At 44.8% G+C, this 23,084-nt stretch overlaps 1 protein-coding gene across 3 annotated transcripts in view; it reads right to left on the bottom strand.

The window, feature by feature from the left end:
• Window positions 1-1,352: 1,352 nt before the first annotated feature.
• MCM8 (minichromosome maintenance 8 homologous recombination repair factor) overlaps window positions 1,353-23,084 on the bottom strand; it is a 71,152-nt gene continuing 49,420 nt past the window's right edge. For all 3 annotated transcript variants that reach the window (XM_040351688.1, XM_040351686.1, XM_040351689.1), the window contains exons 15-19: window positions 14,714-14,933; window positions 12,282-12,491; window positions 9,000-9,076; window positions 2,795-2,984; window positions 1,353-2,160 (exon numbers count right to left, since the gene is read on the bottom strand). In XM_040351688.1, the coding sequence (XP_040207622.1) occupies window positions 2,068-2,160; window positions 2,795-2,984; window positions 9,000-9,076; window positions 12,282-12,491; window positions 14,714-14,933 (790 nt within the window). In that variant the 3' untranslated portion in view covers window positions 1,353-2,067. The remainder of the gene's footprint in view (window positions 2,161-2,794; window positions 2,985-8,999; window positions 9,077-12,281; window positions 12,492-14,713; window positions 14,934-23,084) is intronic.

The raw sequence follows: 23,084 nt of genomic DNA, 5'->3' as shown, positions 1-23,084 counted from the left end.
ATGTGATCATTGTTATGTGTACAGGACCAATGTGTGCGTTCGCCTTTGCGCGCAAATGCTTGAAACTTTTTATTTATTAATTGGTGAGACAGATGTTTTTGTGCACTTGTACTGTGACAGATGTTAACGGTCCACCGGGCAGACACTTACAGATTTTGAAATAGAACACTGTTGCAAATGATTTTGTGCACTGGTACATGGGACACTTAAATGTGTATATCCAGGGCGCTCCAAGCATTTGAATCCGGACAGATAAAAGTCTGTGTTGGAGAGGGTAGCAAATCTTCTACATGGGACACTTGGAGAGGGACAGTGGTGCTTGTTGTTTACCGTGTGATCTCTGTTTTCTGTAACTGAACACTAAAATCATCAGTTACACAGAGAACTGTCATGTCTGCAGCATTCCCCGCACTCCCACCGAGCTCAGTGGGGAGAGCCGACACAGAGACAAGTGTCTCTGTTTACACTGTTTGATGGCTGTGATTGGACACAGCCATCATGTGATCGGACACAGCCATCATGCGAACGGGAAGAACAATCACAGCACCAATGTCCCGATCGCGCCTCCAAGAGACGCATGTTTTGATTGGGTGTACGGGGTCACCCAGCCGTTTATGTGCAGTGGCCGGGTGGGAGCTTCCTTTCTCAGACATCACAGATCGGGAAATGGGCACTTTGAAGCGTTTAAGCATGTGTGCAAAAAACTTAAAAGTGGAGTTCCACCCATAAATATAACATTACATCAGTAGTTTTAAAAAAAATGTCATTAGTCCTTTAAGAAATTTTTATTTTTTGTTAGATGCCTTCAAAGTGTTGTTGCTAGGCAGAATAGTTAATCTTCCCACTTCCTGCACCTAGGTGCTTAATGCTTCCTAACCTACACCGCACAGACTCCTGGGAATGTAGTGGGTGTAACTTTCCAGGAGTCTGTGCACTCCCCAGTCTCGAAGAATCATGTGACTTGGACAGTACAGGTGCTGAAACTGATCTGAAACCTATTACACTGCTTGTGCAGCACTGAGCATGTGCGAGATCTGCAAGGCTGAAATCCAGGAAGTCATACAGTCTGGCTTCATGATGCCCACACTTAAGATGGCCCCAGTCAATTTCTATTTTATAAAGTGTCTAAATGCTGTAACAACCTAACAAAAACGGACCTTAGTTTACAGACTAACTTTGCTAGAATACATTAAGCTTGTGTATTACAGGGGTATTTATATTTAAAAAGTGAAATTGTGGCCGGAGCTCCGCTTTAAAAACAGTTCTGGCAGTGAAAGAGTCAAAGCTTTAAAGATCAGCCCCAAGGATACTGCAGAACCAGATTGGATAATAAAAACGATACAAAGTTTTTATACTGTTTTAACAATAGATTCTCAGTTTATATGGAAATTAAAATATATACAATAAGGACACAAAACGCAGCATTACAAATGTAGCACAATAGCTTAAAATGTTAAACATGCTCAGGGCTACAGAACAGTTATAAGGCTGCATTCACACTTCAGCATTTTGAAACGTGGGCAGATTCGTCACGAATCTGATTTGAAAGCGCCGGTGTGTGAATGACAAATCGCGAAACTCGCATTTGAGATGCCATTCATTTAAATGACACCTCAAAATCGTGGTGCGGATCTGCCGCACGATAAATCGCACTGCATGCGTGGCAACATGCATCGTGGCAAGCGTGTCGCCCAAAAGTAGCTCCTGAACTTTTTTTGGGACGACATGCTTCCCGCTATGCGCACTGCCATGATTGCAGCACGATTTATCGCGTGACAATTGCGGCAGACCCACGCCGCGATTTAAGGCGTCATTCAAATGAATACAGTCTCAAAACGCGAGTCCAGCGATTTGTCATTCACACATCGGCGCTTTCAAATTGTGGGAAAATTCATGGTAAATGTGCCTGCGATTCAAAACGCTGTAGTGTGAATGCAGCCTAAATGAAGCACTGGTCCGATTCGCTCTATGTACACTTCTACATTCACATTCACTTCTACATTCATGAATAAGCGATTAAATATCCGTTTGTCTTGTTGTGTTATCACTTTGTGCCAAAATGAAGAATCACATGGTCTGGAGCTGATAAACTTTGGGTCCTTTTTTTAGCAGGTAGCCTTGATCATTCAGCGAGCTCACAAAGCTTTCAAAGTCAGCGACCTGTAATAAAGAGAGGAGAAACATTATTCTACAATAGAAGTCTCTCTTATATCCGGTCAATATTCCTATCTCACACTTTCCTGGCATTTATGACTAATAAAATGGTGGGTGCTGCAGAGATTAAACTGCATGCAAAAAAACGCGCAAAAAAAGGGTAATAAATGTGCAAAGACTCGCATGCAATTTAAACAGGAATGCGGTGCGATTCCTGTCCGAATAGCACGCGGTTTCCCACACTGCTTCACAGACTGAAGTCACTATGACAAGCCTGGGTTCACACAGAAGCGCTGGGGGGGAACCGCATGCGATTCAGACAGGAATCGCACCGCATTCCCGTTCAAATCTCAGGCGATTCCTTGCAGTGTGATTTGAGCCCATTTATTTTGTATGGACTCAAATTGCACTGGAAAGGTATCAGTTTCAGGTGTCCGAGCATTTGGACAAGTAAATCGTGAAAACGCTTAGTATCGGCACATCAATACTGGTGTCAGTACAACCCTAGTGTGTAGAAACCCCGACCTATAGAAAGGGATACACGCTTTATTAATAATATTAAGATATTTTGGTCATCAGCAAATTCTGAAAAATAACTGATACTCATCACTGCTTTCTCCTTCCAAATTCAATCTGTTACCTGGATCTGCAATTCCTTGGCAATCTGCCGAAGCTGTTGATAATCAAACAGGTTATTGTAAGTCCGTTCTGCAATTCTGTTAAGAGCGGAAACAAATTTCTTTGCTTGAGAACGATTACTCATTCCTGAGCCGTGCTGAGATCGATCGAAATCCAGTTTTCCAAACTCGTCCGAGTACGTCCCAAGCAGGCTAGAAAAAAATGGAAAGAAATACTTTTTTTAGGCCTCACTCACTCAAAATAAGCATGCAATTGAGGAGAAATATTTATTTTATATATATATATATATTATACACATACACGCACACAAAAGGCAATAGCGGATCGCCAGCAGAGATAGAGTCTGCCCAACCAGTGGGTAACAGCACCTGCACAAGCTGCCGCCGTATAACGGCGTTGGCTGGTCGGCAAGTGGTTATAAGCCCCCTATGGGGTAGTTTAATGTTACAGAGGAGGTCTGAAGAAAACATGGTAGTATTACTTTTATTTATTTATTTTTTATTGTAATTTTTAAAAGGTAAAAACAAACAAACAATACAATACAATACAATACAATACAGAGGCTATTGGGCATACCCAGGCTCGGTCACACACACAAACTAAAATAATAATAAACAACTAAACTACTGTACGCTCAACCACCAGTGCAGATTATCTAGAGTATTCTTCTATTTCCACAGATAGTCCACATAGCTTATTGCAATTATTTATGAAATTAAGTACACATTACATATACACATCCACATTCCCCCTCTCCCCATAACTATTGACCAAGCAAACCAAGGAAGTAGTATTACTTTAAAAACATTTTTTTTTTACTTTTTAATTTTTTTAACCACTTAAGGACCGCCTCCTGCACATATACGTCGGCAGAATGGTACGGCTTGGCACATGTACGTACAGGTACGTCCTGTACTAGTACCCAGCCGTGGGTCGCGGGCGCGCGCCCCCGCGACCCGGTCCGAAGCTCCGGGACCCGATCGACGCTGGAGTCCCACGATCGGTCCCCGGAGCTGAAGAACGGGGAGAGCTATGTGTAAACACGGCTTCCCCGTTCTTCACTGTGGCGGCGTCATCGATCGTGTCATCCCTTTTATAGGGGGACACAATCGATGATGCCACACCCCCCTACAGTTGTAAACACACTTCAGGGAACACATAACCCCAACAGCGACCCCTGTGGTTAACTCCCAAACTGCAATTGTAATTTTCACAATAAACAATGCATTTTAAATGCATTTTTTGCTTCGAAAATGACAATGGTCCCAAAAATGTGTCAATTGTGCGAAGTGTCCGCCATAATGCCGCAGTCACGAAAAAAAAAAAAAAAAAGAAGCTGATCGCCGCCATTAGTAGCAACATTTTTTTTTTTTTTTTTTATAAAAATGCAATAAAACTATCCCCTATTTTGTAAACGCTATAAATTTTGCGCAAACCAACTGATAAACGCTTATTGCGATTTTTTTTTACCAAAAATATGTAGAAGAATACGTATCGGCCTAAACTGAGGAAAAAACATTTTTTTTAATATATTTTTGGGGGGTATTTATTACAGCAAAAAGTAAAAAATGTTGCATCTTTTTCAAAATTGTCGCTCTATTTTTGTTTATATCGCAAAAAATAAAAACCGCAGAGGGAATCAAATACCACCAAAAGAAAGCTCTATTTGTGGGAAAAAAAGGACGCTAATTTTGTTTGGGAGCCACGCCGCAGGAACGCGCAATTGTCAGTTAAAGCGACGCAGTGCCGAATCGCAAAAAGGGGCAAGGTCATTTAGCTGCATTTTGGTCCGGGTCTTAAGTGGTTAAAGGACCAGTTTCACACTAGTGCAATGCCAGACATCGCATGTGATTCACACCGCATGCCTGTGCAGATCACATGCAATATTTTTGCTCTGCAAATTCAGCCATTTAACCACTTCAGCCCCGAACCGGGCCACTTTTTGCGATTCGGCACTGCGTCGCTTTAACTGACAATTGCGCGGTCGTGCGACGTGGCTCCCAAACAAAATTAGCGTCCTTTTTTCCTCACAAATAAAGCTTTCTTTTGGTGGTATTTGATCACCTCTGCGTTTTTTATTTTTTGCGCTATAAACAAAAATAGAGCGACAATTTTGAAAAAAAATAAAATATTTTTAACTTCTTGTTGTAATAAATATCCCCCAAAAATATATAAAAATAACGTTTTGTTCCTCAGTTTAGGCCGATACGTATTCTTCTACATATTTTTCATAAAAAATATTGCAATAAGCGTTTATTGATTGGTTTGCGCAAAAGTTATAGCGTTTACAAAATTGGGGGTAGTTTTATGGCATTTTTATTAATATTTTTTTTTTTTACTAGTTATGGTGCTGATCAGCGATTTTTTTTGGTACTGCAACATTATGGCGGACACATCGGACACTTTTGACACCTTTTTGGGACCATTGGCATTTTTATAGAGATCAGTGCTATAAAAATGCATTGGATTACTATAAAAATGACACTGGCAGGGAAGGAGTTAACACTAGGGGGCGAGGAAGGGGTTAAGTATGTACCCTGGGTGTGTTCTAACTGAAGGGGGGGGGGTGGGACTGACTGGGGGAAATGACCGATCCCTGTTCATATATTGTATGAACAGACAATCAGGCATTTCTCCCCTGACATTTTACACATACAGCTCCCGGATCTCGCTCTGCAATGAGCGATCGCGGGTGCCAGGCGGTGATTGCGCGCGCCGGGATAATGGACGAGTGGGGGGCGTGCGCGCTCTCCTATTGACTGCTGGGAGAGATGACGTATAGCTACGTGATCTCGCCCAGCAGAGCCGACCTGCCGCCGTATAACTGCGGCGGCTGCTTGGCAAGCAGTTAAACTGTGGCTGAATTTGCGTCCCATTTGGACCAAACTCATGCAGGACCCTTTTTTTGGTCTGCACTGAAACCAGATTACATGGGTGTTCACACCTGTGTGATCCGATTCTTGTACCATTTCACAGTTCGAACTGCGATCCGATCTGGGGGTTTCAGTAACTTTAGGCTGGGTTCACACTGGTGCGATTCGGGAACCAGCGTGATTCCTGTGCGGATACCCACATCACATAGGACTCACAGGCAGTCCACACTGCTCTCTGCTGCGGGTGTCAATGTAAAGTTAACGACACCCCCCCAAATCAGTTTGTAAAACACAGTGCGAACTGTACAAAATCGGACGGGAATCGGATCGCATGGGTTTGGACACTCATGTGATCCGATTCCAGTGAGGACCAAAAGAAGGGTCCTGCACCATTTTGGCCCAAATGTAATGCAATTTTAGACATACAAACTGTATGACTGAATTTGCATCGCACAAACATCGCATGCGATGTGCACAGCATCACATTGGTGTGAACTCAGCCTAACATTGCCACCCACAGCGTTTCGCAGAGGGCAGTGTGAACTGCCTGCGGGGGGACATGTAATGCGGGGGCATGCGTCATTCCCCCTCCACTTGTGGAAGGATTAGGAGGTGTTTTAGAGGTCACCCAATAAGTGCCTCCTCTATTCACATGAGCATCTGCCGTTACTTGTTTTCTTTTGGGCCTTGCTCCTTTTGGGCACATACGTCCTGTTTCAAGGATATTTGGGGGATTTCTTCCATAAGTGACATGATGAGGGAATCTTAAACGCCATCTCGTTAAATTTCTTCTATTCTGCCCCCCCCCTATGGGATCCCCTAGGGATGGGGAGCTACTGAATGTATGGTGCAAAAGGTGAATACCTCCATCTTGGAGCATTGTGAGGGGGTACTCCCTGAGACACTGGGTACATACTTTTTCAAGAATTTTTTTTGATACTGTAAATCACCCTGAAGAATGCTATAAATTCGAAACGCGTCAGTTCATCCGTCTTATGTGCCATCAGCCCTTTGGTGACGGGCATTTTTTGACGGACAGTATCATTTTGCTATACAAATCTCTTTTTATACATCCTTATGGTTTTTGTTTGTCATTGATATTGTTTCTATTATATTTATAATATGTAATAAATTTATATTTTTTTATGAATTTTTGAGTTTAATATTTGTTGCCTTAAAAATCCCACCACCCTGTGAGTTTTTTTCAGTTTTTGATTGATCAAGGCATGACGGCAACCACATGCTGCCCTACATGAGTTAATCCTTTCTGTGATGCGGAGGGCAACCCGCACTGGAATCACGCATTGGCATATATGTGTGAACCCAGCCTAAACCTTTGATTTCTTTATTAAAATAACAAGCATGTTACACTTGCCTGCTTTGTGCACTGGTATTACACAGAGCAGCCCTGATCCTCCTCTTCTGGGGTCCTCCGCTGGCGCTCCTGGCTCCTCTTCAGTGAGTATCTCATAGATAGCTGCTTTCTATGGAGGAACTTGTGCGGACTCACTCCTGAGCCACCCTGTCTGCATCTATTGATACAGACAGGATGGCTCACCCCTGTCCCATGCTATTAATCTGCCCAGAGAGGAGAGAGATAGCCAAGAGATCCTCTGCTCTTGTGCACATCATTGTATCGGAGACCTGGCTCAGGTACATATACCCCCCCCTTGACATAGAATGGATATATAGAATGGATTAAGGAAGGGATATGCAATTAGCGGACCTCCAGCTGTTGCAAAACTATAAGTCCCATCATGCCTCTGGGTGTCAGGCTTGTGGCTGTCAGAGTCCTCATGGGACTTGTAGTTCTGCAACAGATGGAGGTCCACTACCGTATTTATCTTCATATAGCGCGCACCCCCAACCTAGATGGGAAATTTCAGGGAAGAAAATACTTACAGTTTGAATGCCCCTCGTCGGTGTCTTGCCCGGCGTCCATCGGCAGCCTTGTCCGGTCCGGCGTCCATCTGCAGCCTTGGTGGTGTTCTCCCGCGCTGTTTTTGAGCCGATCCCCGCACTGTGTTTGAACGCCGCCGACGACATATACCGAGTGCAGTACACTCGGGCACGCTCGACTCCTCTCGCATAAAGGCTAGGAGGCAGCACAGGGCGTGACCGCGAGCGGAGCCGAGCCTGGCCGAGTGTACTGCGCTCGGTATATGTCGGCGGCGACGTTCAAACACAGCGCGGGTATCGGCGTATATCACCCACGATTTCCCCCTTATTTTAAGGGAAAAAAAGTGCGCGGTATACGCCAATTGAATATCCCTGGATTAAGGTAAAAAAACCTCAAGGCTTTAGAACCACTTTAAAAAAAGGTAGGTATGTCTGATTATGCACACATCACACTATATTAAAAATAAAACAATATTTTATTGACAAATCCTGTTAAAATTTCAAAGTACACACTTAAAAAGTGTTTTGTTTTTTTATAAAACTATATTTTTAATAATATAGCTGTCATTTCTATGCAGATTCTCCTGGAAAAGTGAATGTTGTTCATGAAGCGCGTTGAGAGTTTGCCAGCGTCCCACCATGGAGTACCCAAGCAATCATATATGTGATCGCTGTGGAGGTACTGAAAACACATTTTTGTACCGGGCCCCCCCCCCCCCCCTTTTTAAATGTGTACTTTAGAATTTTACCATGATTGGTCAAAAACACAGCGATTTTATTTATATAGTGTGAGGTGACTATTATCAGGCATGCATTCCGTTAAAGCGGGGGTTCACCCATCCAGCATACTAGCGCGAGCTACAGTATGCCTTTATTTTATTTTTTTGCGCCGTACTTACAGTTTAATCCCGTAGTTAAGTTTCAGACTCCCCGCGAGGAGTAGGCGTTCCTATGCAGAGGGGAACATGATTGACGGCCGGCTATGGCGCGTCACGCTTCCCGAAAATAGCCGAAATAGGACTTCACGGCGCCTGCGCAGTCAGCTCCTAGTCTGTGCGCAGGCGCTGTATAGAGCCGAGTCCTACTCCGGCTATTTTCGGGAAGCGTGACGCGCCATAGCCGGCCGTCAATCATGTTCCCCTCTGCATAGGAACGCCCATTCCCCGCGGGGAGTCTGAAACTTAACTACGGGATTAAACTGTGAGTACGGCGCAAAAAAATAAAAATAAAGGCATACTGTAGCTCACGCTAGTATGCTGGATTTCATGGTAGAAACTTGTTTTTTTAGGGTGAACTACCGCTTTAAAGCCACAAAGATCCATTTTGTTGGTACTCTAATAAAAATTGGCAGAGATGTGAGTACAGCCCCTGAGAATGGGAAATGTTCATGAATACCAATCACTAATATTTGTCGATTTCCAAATGGTGACTCACCTGTATTTCATTATTTCCACAACATCTTCAGCATCTTCTTTGATGGCCTCTTCCCTCAGCTCCAGCCTGGCTCGAGCCTGGATACAAACACAAATCAAAGTAACATGCATACACAGCTCAGTGTAAATTCCACAGGAGGTCTGTGAGCAGCCAAGTGGGTTTATTTTATTGAAGAAAAGACACTGCATATCTCTTCTGCAATAAAGAGTCTGCTTGGCCTGTTCACAGACTTTAGTTCCTCAATAAAAGGGTTTGCAATGTAAGAAAGGGAACCTACTGAATTACAACCACAACTAACTGCAGTTTTAAAAAAAGGGAAACACAAAGCAGCAATAAGCCAATACTAATATGCACAAAGACATAGGCCCAGATTCACAAAGCACTTGCGCCGACGTATCTCCAGATACGCTGCGCAAGTGCAAATATGCCCCGTCGTATCTGTACGCCGGACCCACATACTAAGATACGCCTAAAAACAGGCTTCATCCCACCGACGTAACTTGCCTACGCCGGCGTAGAGTGGGCGCATATTTACGCAGGACGCATTTGGCGCTCCTATTGATTTTCCATTCAAATATGCAAATGAGGGAGATACAGCGATTTACGAACGTACGTGCGCCCGACGCAAGTGCGCGTAAGTTATACATACGCCGTAAAGTTATGCCCCATAAAGGAGGTGTAACTCGGCAGCATCAATGCAAAGGGCTGCACCAGGGAATCCGGGCCATATAGTTTAAAGCCCAACTCTATATTAGATGTCCCTTTAAATATTTAATTTGGGCCAAAGTGGCCCAAACAAACATTACTGCGCTTGCTGGGCATGCTAGATTACCTTCAAAACAAGGAAGACGCCGCTCCAGGTGAGCAGTCACTACAGTCCTACATTACCTGTATGTAGCCTCAGGTACATGCAGTATACATTGTTGTATTCTGCCAGTGTGACAGGAACTCCCCATCCCACTCCTAGAACAAAAATAGAGTCAGGCTAAGCGCTGCTCCGAAATTAACAAAAAGTTTTGTATTCTATGAATGAATACAGGCGGGCAGATGAGGTCATGATCTACATCTCAGCCAATCAGAGGAAGCTTTGCATTCAGTCGTAGAATACAAAGCTTCCTGTGAAAGGCTGAGCAGAACTCAGCCCGACTCAATATTGTTTTGGGAGTGGGACAGGAGGTCTCCATCACACTGCTGGAACATTTCTCCCTGCTCTTAAAGGAAGGGTAAAATAAGGAAAAAAGTTACGCTCAACATAAAAATAATAGTAAGTGTAGGAATATAGCAGCCAGCACCAACAATGGACAATGTTGTATGCAAAAAATGAAAAGAAAAAAGTTCAGCGCTAAGTAATATCTGGAGTGAAACCAAATATATAATATAAGTATTCAGATCAAGTGCTCAATGTATGGAGCAAATGATAGAATACACTAAACCAACATGTTTCGAGCCAATAGCTCTTCAATTGGGGCAGTTGAAGAGCTATTGGCTCGAAACATGTCGGGTACATAGCTCATACGCTACTTGCCTACCACGCTACATTATCCATGTGATCACCTGTACTGGTCTTTTCGTAGCCCTGTACCTTTTATTGAACTTTTACATATATATTTTTTGTTGTTACCATTTTATGCCTAATAAAGGCTTTTTTTATTGGGAATAACCGCACGATGTGGAGTTGTTTTTTCCCTTGCATGATCCTATGATGGGCCTATCTGATATATGCTACTATCCATGAGTCTCCCCTGAAGGATTTCTTTCACAATTGGATCCGTTCGGCTTCTGATGATCGAATGTCTGCTGGTTCAAAGGCTTCCCATTTGACATCATCGTTTTCCAGGAGTTCGTATATGCTTGATTGACACACCGTCGCTGACGAGTGTGTCCACGCCATTCGGTAAGAGTACCCAACCTTTATCTTTACCAATTGGATGTTGTTGTGGATCCTATGAGAATGATCGCTGAGGAGGCTTCCATTATCTGCTTAAATATTGAAGTTATCCGATTCCTGTGTGTGAGAAAATTTACTCCATATGTTTTTGCAACTCAGTTTTCCTTAATGGGATTCTGCTCATTTTTACATTTGGACTTTACCATCAGAGTTTTCATCTATTGATTTCTTTGGACTGGTTATTTGTGACATCTATTAATACTGCCACATGGCCTCATACTTTTTTAGGCACTTGGACATATCTATCTGTGATATTCATTTGTGATACACATCCATTTTTCACTTGATTGTGAGACACCCATAGTGGTACCTTGCGGTATCACACTTACCCTGATTTCACCTTGTTTGCACATCACTTGATATGTACACTAATTTGGTTTAGTGTATTCTTTCATTTGCTCCATACATTGAGCACTTGATCTGAATACTTATATTATATATTTGGTTTCACTCCAGATATTACTTAGCGCTGCACTTTTTTCTTTTCACTTAAAGGAAGAGGACTTTTGAAACAGCATTAACCACTTGCCGACCGCCACACGAACATTTACGTCGACAGAGTGGCACGGCTGCGCAAAAGGGACGTACCTGTATGTCCCTTTAAATTGTCGCGAGCTCTGTGCCTGCGGGACCCAAAGTCTGCCGGGTGTCCCGCAATCGTGTCACAAAGCTGCAGAGGGGGGGGGGGTGCCTATCTATGTAAACAAGGCATTTCCTTGTTCTGCCTAGCAACATGACAGATCTACTGCTCCCTGTCATCGGGAGCAGTGATCTCTGTCATGTTGTAGTGAGCCCATCTCCCCCACAGTTATGATCACTCCCTAGGACACACTTAACCCCTTGATCACCCCTTAGTGTTTAACCCCCTTGCCTGCCAGCGTTAGTTACACAGTAAATCGGTGCATTTTTATAGCACTGATCGCTGTATAAATGACAATGGTCCCAAAATAGTGTCAAAAGTGTCCGATGCGTCCACCATAATGTCGCAGTCCACGACAAAAAAAAGTAAACAATATTGCTTTTTTTTTTTTCTTTTTTGTTTATAGCGCAAAAAATAAAAACCGAAGAGGTGATCAAATACCACCAAAAGAAAGCTCTATTTGTGGAAAAAAAAAAAAAGGACGTCAATTTTGTTTGGGAGCCACGTCGCAAGACCGCGCAATTGTCAGTTAAAGCGACGCAGTGCGGAATGACAAAAAATGCTCTGGTCAGGAAGGGGGGTAAATTTTCATGGGGCTGAAGTGGTTAAAGAGGACCACCGTGCACATAACCTCTAAACTGAGAAAGCAGTTCCTCATAATGGACAGAAATACTTTAAAACGTGTTTTCTGTACCTCTGTTAGTCGGATTAATGACTCCAGTTGTCTGGTTGTAATAGGAGTGCTGTCAATGCCTTGGTTCTGTTTTCTAAGCTGCAGGTAGAAGTCTTGTAGGACGTGAGCTGCATCCGGGGACAGCTTAGGATGTACATACTGTCTGGCATAGCCAATGTACTTTCTTAATAGCTGGTGTGGAATAGGATCCAAAAATTCACCTGGCTGAACCTAAAATAGGAATAAACAGTGGGAGCAATCCTTTAACAAATAATGAATAAGCAGTATATAGTATTCCATTAATGCAAATCTACAAATAAACACAATCAGTGTGAAGCGCATCAGCAAACTGGCCTTGAGTGCAGATTTCTCATCTATGTGGATTAACAACTTTCCAGGGGTTTGTTTCCTTCTCCATCGCAGGATTTGATGCTGGAGCAGCTAGTTGAAAATTTGGACAGATGTAGAAACCTGCTGCAATCCTTTATGCATAAAAAAGGTACCATTCATCAAGCACTGAAAATGCATTGCTGGGTGGATGCTGGTTTGATAAAAAACAAAAATCACAGATTGCTATCCATGCTCGCTCTGATAAGGGCCTGGTATGCATGGGGATTTTATTTTTTTTTTTTTTCGGATCGAATTTGTGTTCAAAACGGATGACATGTGATTCAGATGCGTTTTCATAGAAGTCCATAGACGGAAATTTGCATTGCTGAGAAAAAAGGATTTTTGTACTCACCGTAAAATCCATTTCTCTGAGTTCATAGACGGACACAGCCTTCATTGACCTTAGGGTTATGCTTCTTCCTTGTAGGAAGAAGCATAACCCTAAGGTCAATGAAGGCTGTGTCCGTCTATGAACGAAAGAGAAAACGCACAGGACTCTTTCAATAAACAGCAAATCTGTGCTGCTGCACCGCATGTATGTGAACCAGCTCCATAGAGAAGGCTGCCGGTTCACGTCACGTGAATCGGATGCGGTTCAAAGTGCATCCTATTCGCATATACGTGAACGGAGCCTCAGTCAATTTATTGGATTGTTGAGACTATGGCCCGGATTGACGTAGAGCGGCGTACATTTGTGCGGGCGTAGCGCATCTCATATGCGCTACGCCGACGTAACATAGAGAGGCAAGAACAGTATTCACAAAGCACTTGCTCCCTACGTTGCGCCGGCGTAGCGTAAATTGGTTGGCGTAATCCCGCCTAATTCAAAGTAGGAAGGAAGTGGGCGTGATCCATTTAAATGAAGCGCGACCCCATGCAAATGAAGGGCCGAACGAACTGCGCATGCTCAGAATCACGTTGCATATACTCCCTAAGATACGACGGCTCAATGCCTACGACGTGAACGTAACCTACGCCCAGCCCCATTCACTTACGACTTACGTAAACAACGTAAAATACGACGGCTGTTCCCTGGTCCATAACCTAACATGACTTACACCTGCTTTATGAGGCGTAACTTTACGCCGGACGTACGCCTTACGTAAACGGCGTAGACTACTACGACGGGCGTAAGTACATTCGTGAATCGGCGTATCTCGCTCATTTACATATTCGACGCGTAAATCAATGGAAGCGCCCCTTGCGGCCAGCGTAAATATGCGCCCAAGATACGACCGCGTAGGAAACTTACGTCGGCCGTATGAAGCCAAAATTCAGGCGTATCTTACTTGCAGAATCAGGTGCATAGATAAGACGGCGCATCCATGTACTTACGCGGCGTATCAGTAGATACGTCGGCGTAAGTGATTTAAGAATCCGGGCCTATGAAAGGCAAGGGAGAACTTAGTCAGAACTCCTGCAGGGTGATTTGTCATCACTTGTTGGACTTTAAAAACAGACCACAGAATTGACTGCGCAACATACCCGAGAGGTGTACTCAAAAACGTACCTATTCCCAGCAGGGAAAAGCTCTCCTCGATACTCCCAGCAGGGAAAAGCTCTCCTCGATGCGAGTTCTGCTGGTTGATGGAGACCATTGGTGTTACCCCCTGGGACACGCCAATCTGATCTTTCTCACCCCCCCCCCCTTTTTCTCTACCCCCCCTTATTAGCTTTTTCTTTTCACCCCTTTGTGTTATTTCCCCGTAAGCATAAAAAAAATAAAAAAATCTTACAGTAGGTACACTCCAGGTGTGATCTTCCGGAGACATCCTTATGTTAGGACTGCTAGCTGTGGTCCTTTATAGTCATTTGGGTTTATGTCTATTGACTTTTTATAATGCCCCTTTCTCTTTTTGGTATGGTATGCATACTTTCTTTGTTTTGTCAATTTCATAGTACTGATTTTTATCACCGTTCTGAATATCAGAAACTGCTGGAAGCATTTTGTAAGTAGGGTTAGAAAATGTTGTGTCTTGTTATCCGATTTTGGAAACTGACTTTTTTTTTTATTTTTATGAATTTTTTTATTATTTAGGAAAAAACTGACCACAGAATATTACCTTTAATCTGTCTTTTAAAGGCCTGTTGGAGGGCACCTCCAGCACAGAGGTATTGGAATCCTGAGTGTCTCTACGGGTTACTGTTGCACTACGCAACGTCTCCTTTGACCCCGCCCTCATGGCCATCACATGTTCTGAAAGCAAATGATCGTGGTCTACGTTTGGGGTATCCAGCAGGATGAACACCAGGTCAAATCTCGATAATAAGGCACTTCCCATTCTGCAAAAAGAAAGCACAGATATATATTATTTTTTTTTTAACCAATGTACACAGTGAATGTAGCGGTGTCCTATTATCAAATATCATGCTGTGATTTATGCACACTTATGAAGTAGAAAGCATGCGATACAAACTTTTGATTTAAAGCCAAGAGACCGTTTTGGTTGTGTAGGCCAAATGATGTTACTGTTCTTCTCGAAAGGTTTATTTTGCATTGTGTCGCAGCTGATTGTCATGACGTTATACTTTCTAACCCTCTGTCTAAAAATCTCAATAAAAACCATTGAAATATAAAGTCAAAAGACCTTTTTTTTTTTACTATGGGTGTGCTCATCCTTTTGAGGAGTGCAGGCCACTTGGTAACTGGTGGTGGGCCACAATAAAAAAGAGATTTTTAATACAGCTTACCTGTAAAATCTTTTTCTTGGAGTACATCACGGGACACAGAGCGGCATTCATTACTATATGGGTTATATGGAGTACCTTCAGGTGTAGACACTGGCAATCTCAAACAGGAAATGCCCCTCCCTATATAACCCCCTCCCATAGGAGGAGTACCTCAGTTTTGTAGCAAGCAGTATGCCTCCCAAAATGGTCCTCAAAAAAGAGGGGTGGGAGCTCTGTGTCCCGTGATGTACTCCAAGAAAAAGATTTTACAGGTAAGCTGTATTAAAAATCTCTTTTTCTTTATCGTACATCACGGGACACAGAGCGGCATTCATTACTATATGGGATGTCCCAAAGCAATGCTTACAATGAGGGGAGGGAGAACATCTCCAAGACAAAAGGATTTAATTTAGAGATATACTCAAATCATAATAAATCCAACTTAGTTGAGAAAAATAAAATTTTTAAATTTAACTCAAACAAGAGGAGCCCCCGGAATCCGAGGGTCTCAAACTGCAGCCTGCAGCACTGCCTGCCCGAAGGCAGTATCAGTATTCCTTCTTACGTCCAACTTGTAGAATTTTGTAAACGTGTGGACAGAAGACCAGGTTGCCGCCTTGCAAACTTGAGCCATAGAGATCTGGTGGTGTGCTGCCCAGGAGGCGCCCATGGCTCTAGTAGAATGAGCCTTTAATGATACTGGAGGAGGCAACCCTTTCAAGCCGTAGGCCTGAGTGATTAATTGCTTAATCCACCTAGAAATGGTGGACTTTGCAGCTGCCTGCCCCCTCTTGGGCCCATCCGGTAGAATGAACAGCACATCTGTCTTCCGGATCTTCTTTGTAGCTTTAAGATAGGCCTTCATGGCCCTGACAATATCCAAGGTATGCAGCAACCCTTCCTTTCTGGAAGTAGGTTTAGGGAAGAAGGATGGTAATACCAAATCCTGGTTCAAATGAAAACTGGATATGACCTTCGGAAGGAAGGAAGGATGAGGGCGGAGAACGACCCTGTCCTTATGAAAAACAAGATATGGTTCCTTACAGGATAAGGCTGCCAGCTCCGAAACTCTTCTTGCGGAAACTATGGCAACCAAAAAATACTAACTTCCTTGTCAGTAGAACCAAAGGAATATCAGCCAACGGCTCAAACGGTTGTTTCTGTAAACTTGACAGAACAAGATTTAAATCCCACGGACAAAGCGGGGATTTAACTGGAGGTCTAATACGTAAGACCCCTTGAAGGAAGGTCTTAACCAGCGAGTGGGTGGCCAGCGGCCGCTGAAACCACACTGACAGAGCAGAAATCTGTCCTTTGATTGTGCTTAATGCCAATCCTTTATCCACTCCTAGCTGGAGAAAACTTAATACTCTATCGATGGTAAATTTGCGAGAAAGCCATCGCTTGGACTCACACCAGCCTACATAGGCCTTCCAGACCCTGTAATAAATCACCCTAGAGACCGGTTTCCTGGCTCTGATTAGGGTAGAGATTACTTTCTGAGACAGACCTCTACCCCTGAGAATCAGGGATTCAGCTTCCAGGCCGTCAAATTTAGATGCCGTAAGGCAGGGTGGAGGATCGGACCTTGCGATAGCAGGTCTGGCCGTAGAGGAAGAGTCCACGGGTCTCCCACTACCATCCTTAAGATTAGTGAGTACCATGCTCTTCTGGGCCATGCTGGAGCTACCAGGATGACTGGTATGTGCTCCACCCGGATCCTGCGCAGCAGGCGGGGTAGTAACTGGAGCGGGGGAAACGCATAAAGAAGTTTGAACTGATGCCAAGGGCAAACCAACGCATCGGTTCCGCAGGCCATTGGATCCCTTGAACGGGATATGAACCTGTCTAGTTTCTTGTTGAGTCTCGATGCCATGATATCCACGTCCGGCACTCCCCATCTTTGGCAGAGTGCTTGAAAGACTTGTGGATGCAGAGACCATTCCCCCGGCCATAGAGTCTGGCGGCTTAAGAAGTCCGCCTGAAAGTTGTCCACTCCTGGAATGAATATTGCCGATATGCAGGGCACATGAGCCTCTGCCCATAGGAGAATCAAGCTCACCTCTCTCTGAGCGGCTTGACTCCTGGTTCCCCCTTGGTGATTTATGTATGCCACGGCCGTGGCATTGTCTGATTGAATTCTCACCGGGAACCCCTGCAATTTTGACGTCCAAGCCCTGAGGGCTAGTCGAGCAGCTCTGAGCTCCAAGATGTTGATGGGCAACTGCTTCTCTGGCTTTGCCCAAGTACCTTGGCGAGTGCAACCATCCAAAATTGCTCCCCAGCCCGTCAGGCTGGCGTCTGTGGTCACTATCTTCCAAGCCACTGGGCTGAAAGACTTCCCCTTCAGTAGATTCTGGGGGTCTAACCACCAACACAGACTTTGTCGGACTCTTGATGAGAGCGGCAACGGGATATCCAAGGCCTGTGGCCTTCTGCTCCATGCTGACAGGATGGCTGCCTGTAGGATGCGAGTGTGGCTCTGGGCGTATGGTACCGCCTCGAATGTGGCCACCATCTTGCCTAGTAACCTCATACATAGGCGAATAGTCGGTTCTTTCTTGCTTAGAACCAGTAGGATTAATTCCTTGATGGCTTTTACCTTCCTCAGAGGTAGGAACACTCCTTGTTGTTCTGTGTCTAATCTCATGCCGAGATATTCCAACTGCCTTGTGGGCTGGAAAGCTGACTTTTCTCGATTTAGGACCCAGCCGAACCTCTCGAGGTATTGGACCGTGAGGGCCACTGCTCGCTCCAAGCCGGGAGACGAGTGATCTATGACTAGGAGGTCGTCCAGGTATGCTAGGATCGTGACCCCTTGGATCCTTAGTTTGGCTAGGATTGGAGCTAGGACCTTCGTGAACACCCGGGGGCCGTAGCCAACCCGAAGGGAAGCGCCATGAATTGGAAGTGACGCGAAGCCACCATGAAGCGTAGATATCTTTGATGTGGCTGATAAATTGGAACATGAAGGTAGGCATCCTTTATGTCTATGGACGCCATGAAGTCGTCCTTCTGGAGTGTGGCAGCTGCTGACCGCACGGATTCCATCCGAAATGAGCGGATCTTTAGATATGCATTTACCATCTTTAGGTCCAAAATTGGCCTGACATCTCCATTGGATTTTGGGATGATGAATAGGTTGGAGTAGAAACCCAGCCCCTGTTCCAGGACTGGTACCTCTACTATTACTTCCTGGGAAAGTAGATGATCTAATGCCGATCTTAATGCGGCTCCCTTTTCCGGATCGTTTGGAATCCTCGACTTCTGGAAATGAGGAGAAGGAAACCTTAGGAAATCTAATTTGTAGCCTGTGGCCACGGAAGACCGTACCCACTCGTCGGGAATGCTGGCTTCCCAAATCTCTGAAAAGAGTCGCAGCCTTCCCCCCACCTTCGTGGGTGGGGGCGCCCCTTCATAAGGTTGGCTTGGGGGCTGGTTTTGCTGGTTTGCGAAACCACTGCCTTTTGCCTCTAACAGCCTGTCCTTGTGATCTGCTGTTGAAGCCGAAGTTTGCTTTTGCAGGAGGCCGTCGATACTGCTTGGCATTAGAGGGCCCCTGCCCAGGGGAATACTGTCGTTTAAACGCAGGTCCCTGAACCTTCTTCTTAGTTGGCAAGAGAGTACTCTTGCCGTTTGAAATGGTCTGAATGTATTTATCTAGGTCTTCTCCGAAAAGTCGTCCTCCATGGAAGGGGAACCCTACCAGGAGCTTCTTGCATGGGGGCTCAGCCTCCCAGCTTTTTAACCATAAGAGTCTTCTCATATGGATAAGGGATAACGATAAACGTGACGCTTGCTGGATAGAATCCTTGATTGCGTCTACCGTAAAACATATGGCCTTAGGGACATCCGAAAATTTTTCTGCCTGCTGGGCCGGAATAAGTTTAAGCATCTGCTTAAATTGATCCGATAATGCTTGAGCGACCCCAATCGCAGCCACAGCTGGCTGTACTACTGCCCCTGCAGTAGTGAAGGAGTTCTTAAGTAGTGCTTCCAAGCGCTTATCAACTGGATCCTTGAACACCTGTATGTTTTCTACAGGGCATGTTAACGATCTGTTAATACATGAGATGGCTGCGTCCACTGCAGGAGTAGCCCATCTTTTGGAAAATTTTTCTTCCATAGGATATAGGACAGAGAACCTTTTAGGTGGTAAGAAGATCTTATCTGGCTTGTTCCAATCTTGGAACAAAATTCCCTCTAATAGAGGATGGATCGGAAACACAGCATTGCTTTGAGGCGCCCTCAGTGAGCCCAAAGCTGAAACCGTCGATACCTGGAGATCTGGTACTGGCAAGTTGAATGCCCTATGGACCAAGTCCGACAATCCTTGAATCCACCAGCTCTCCCTCAGGGAGACTGCCCCAGACTCCTCTGTATCCGGATCTTCGATCCCTGAACCTACTTGGTCCTTGTCCAAGAGGTCGTCCAATTCCCCTGAGGAAAGGACCTCCTCTTCTGAGGGTCCGCGCTCGGGCGACGGAGATCTATTCCGCTTACTGCCCCGCATAGCTGCGGCTATCATTTTTTCCCATGCTTTTCTGCATCTCTTTTAAAGAGGTGAGTAATACCTCCTCCGTGACCATCTTAGGGTTGGACTGACCCGCGTCAGCTCCAGCCCCAGATCCCGATGGCCCCAAGGCTCCCTGTAGGGAAAGCAGCGGCATATGTCTGAGACCTCAGACTCTCTGGGGGAATCCCCACCTCTTGTACCCTCTGACCCGGATGCCATGGTACAATACCGAGGTACACCTGCTACCTATTGGTATTTGGAACTATAAAAGTTAATTGCCCAAACACCTGTTTGGGGGATAAAAAATGCTTCCTCTCCCCTAGATGACTTTTTTTTTTTTTTTTTTTTTCCGTTTTTGTTTCAAATCCAGGAAAGAAAAAACATTCTGTCCCCCTGAGTAGTATTGCAAAGAAAAACTATGAGATGGAAAAGAAACAGCCTATTTCTAGGCTTGAAAAACAGTCCTCTGAAGACTGCAATATCCTTTCTGGCCACTGTGTGTCCTCGGCGCCCCGTGCTGCCGCTCTGGTCTTTCTCCTCAGTTCCAAAGTATTGAAATGGAACAAACAAGGAAGGGCCGCCCCTTCCTTTAAGCCACTGACCCGCCCTTCCCCCCCAGCAATCTCAAACAGGAAATGCCCCTCCCGACAGGGGGAGGGGGGGGGGATTTTGGGAGGAAGGGACCTCTCTGTTCCAGCAAACTGCAGCCTGCAGCCTGGAACCATGAGGAGGTCAGCGTTTTGCCTGCTTGCAGGCTCTGAGGAGGAAGACTGAATGGAGCATCGCCTGGAGGCCTGCAGGTAAGCAAAGCTCTCTGACACACACATATATTTTTATATAACACAGGCCCCACTCAATGCTTTTCCAACACTACAAGGGAGGTCACATCTTATGGGGAATAATACATAGAGAGCCATCCTATCTTTATGATATGTGACTAGTTTGCCAGATGCAGTGCATAACTTTAGGCATGTCCCCTGTGACCCCCCCGAAAAAAACCTGCTAAGAACCAAGTTCCGCAAGTTTTCCCCTCACTTACCTGCTCCATGCCGCAGGACTTTGCCAAGCAAGAGGCCCAATCTTCCCCCATCTCCGTGGGGATGTCTAGACCTTCAGGCCCTGGGTTCCTATGAAGGATCCACTGTCCTGGGCCCATATAGCACCCTGGCAACAGAAAACTTTAGGTACCCAAAGGTTTCTAAGTTCTGGGCCCAGGGTCCAGCTCTCTAAAAAGAAAAGCATTATGGGCTATACCCCAAGGGTTTGGGGTCCGGTTACTGACCACTTTAGCGCTGAGGCTTTTTTGGACAGAACCGGTAGCTCACCTAATCCCAAGGATGCGGAGGCAAGCTAAACCATGACTAACACCTAAGACACTGGCGTAAAAACTGAGGTACTCCTCCTATGGGAGGGGGTTATATAGGGAGGGGCATTTCCTGTTTGAGATTGCCAGTGTCTACACCTGAAGGTACTCCATATAACCCATATAGTAATGAATGCCGCTCTGTGTCCCGTGATGTACGATAAAGAAATTAGATTTTTTTATCTATTATTTTGAATAATGAAGATTTTAAACAATAATCTGGATCATCGTTTTCCATGGGACCAATCCCTGCTGGATGTTTACCCACTGTTTAAATCACAAAAAACTATGGGCTAGATTCAGGTAGCCGGGCGCATTGTTACGGCGGCGTATCGTATTTACGCTATGCCGCCGTAAATCAGAGAGGCAAGTGCTGTATTCACAAAGCACTTGCCTCCTAAGTTACGGCGGCGTAGCGTAAATGGGGCCGGCGTAAGCGCGCCTAATTCAAATGAGGATGAGGGGGGCGTGTTTTATGTAAATGGGTGGTGACCCGAAGTAATTGAAGTTTTTTACGAATGGCGCATGCGCCGTCCGTGTACATATCCCAGTGTGCATTGCTCCAAAGTACGCCGCAAGGACGTATTGGTTTCGACGTGAACGTAAATTACGTCCAGCCCTATTCGCGAATGACTTACGCAAAAAATTCAAAATTCGACACGGGAACGACGTCCATACTTAACATTGCGCACGCCTCATAGAAGCAGGAGCAACGTTACGCCGGAAAAGCCTTACGCAAACTACGTAAAAAAATTCCGCCGGGCGCACGTACGTTTGTGAATCGGCGTATCTAGGTCATTTGCATATTCTACGCTGAAAACGACGGAAGCGCCACCTAGCGGCCAGTGTAAATATGCACCCCAAGATACGACGGCGTAAGAGATTTACGCCAGTCGGATCTTAGCCTAATTTCGGCGTATCTTGCTTTCTGAATACAGAAAGAAGATACACCGGCACAGCTTTGAATTTACGCGGCGTATCTATAGATACGCCGGCGTAAATTCTTGCTGAATCCGGCCCTATTTTTTTTTATGAACCAGATTACCATTAAAGCGGAGCTCCATCCAAAAAGGGGAAGCTCTGCTTGTTTGTCGTCGCCCCCCCACATTTGCCACCTTTCAGGGAGGAGTGGATACCTGTCAAAACCAGGTAGCCGCTCCCACTTCCGGATAAGATCGCGGCAATCATTGTGCAGCCATCTATAAAAACAGTTATGTTTTTTTGAAAACTGTTATGTCTTGGGCAGTTTTATCAGATTTGTTTCCGAAAGGTGACTGATAAATTTATGAACAAAATGTTCTTATTACCATATCGAGGTCTTCTATTTTTTTTTTTAAGAGCTGCAAGTCTCAGTAAAGCTGGTGAGCCTCAGACCGTGGATAAATTCCAGGATACATTGTACAATCTGACACCGGCCTATAGATGTCACTCTTACCATAATCAACTCATACAATGAACATCGGAGCCTAGGTTTGGCGAACATACGGTAAAAAGCAAAGCACTCAAAAAGAAATAATTGGGTGAATATCACTCCGTAGCAAAACCGTTATTTGTATATAGGAAAATATGTCCCATATGATAAAAGGCCGAGGAGAATGTTACCCCCTATTTGGGGGTATTTATTATAGCAAAAAATATATATATATTTTTTTTCAAAATCGTCACGCTTTTTTTGTTTATAGTGCAAAAAATGAAAACCACAGAGATGATCAAATACCACCAAAATAAAGCTCTATTTGTGGGGGGAAAAAGGACGAATTTCGTTTGGGTACAGCGTCACACGACCGTGCAATTGTCAGTTGAAGCGACGCAGTGCCAAATTGTAAAAAGTGCTCTGGTCAGGAAGGGGGTAAAATCTTCCAGGGATGAAGTGGTTAAAGATAAA

Source organism: Rana temporaria, chromosome 4, assembly GCF_905171775.1.
Source record: "Rana temporaria chromosome 4, aRanTem1.1, whole genome shotgun sequence".
Classification (NCBI taxonomy): domain Eukaryota; kingdom Metazoa; phylum Chordata; class Amphibia; order Anura; family Ranidae; genus Rana; species Rana temporaria.
The sequence above is the reverse complement of the archived record's forward strand: the minus strand, read 5'-3'. Positions and strand labels throughout refer to the sequence as shown.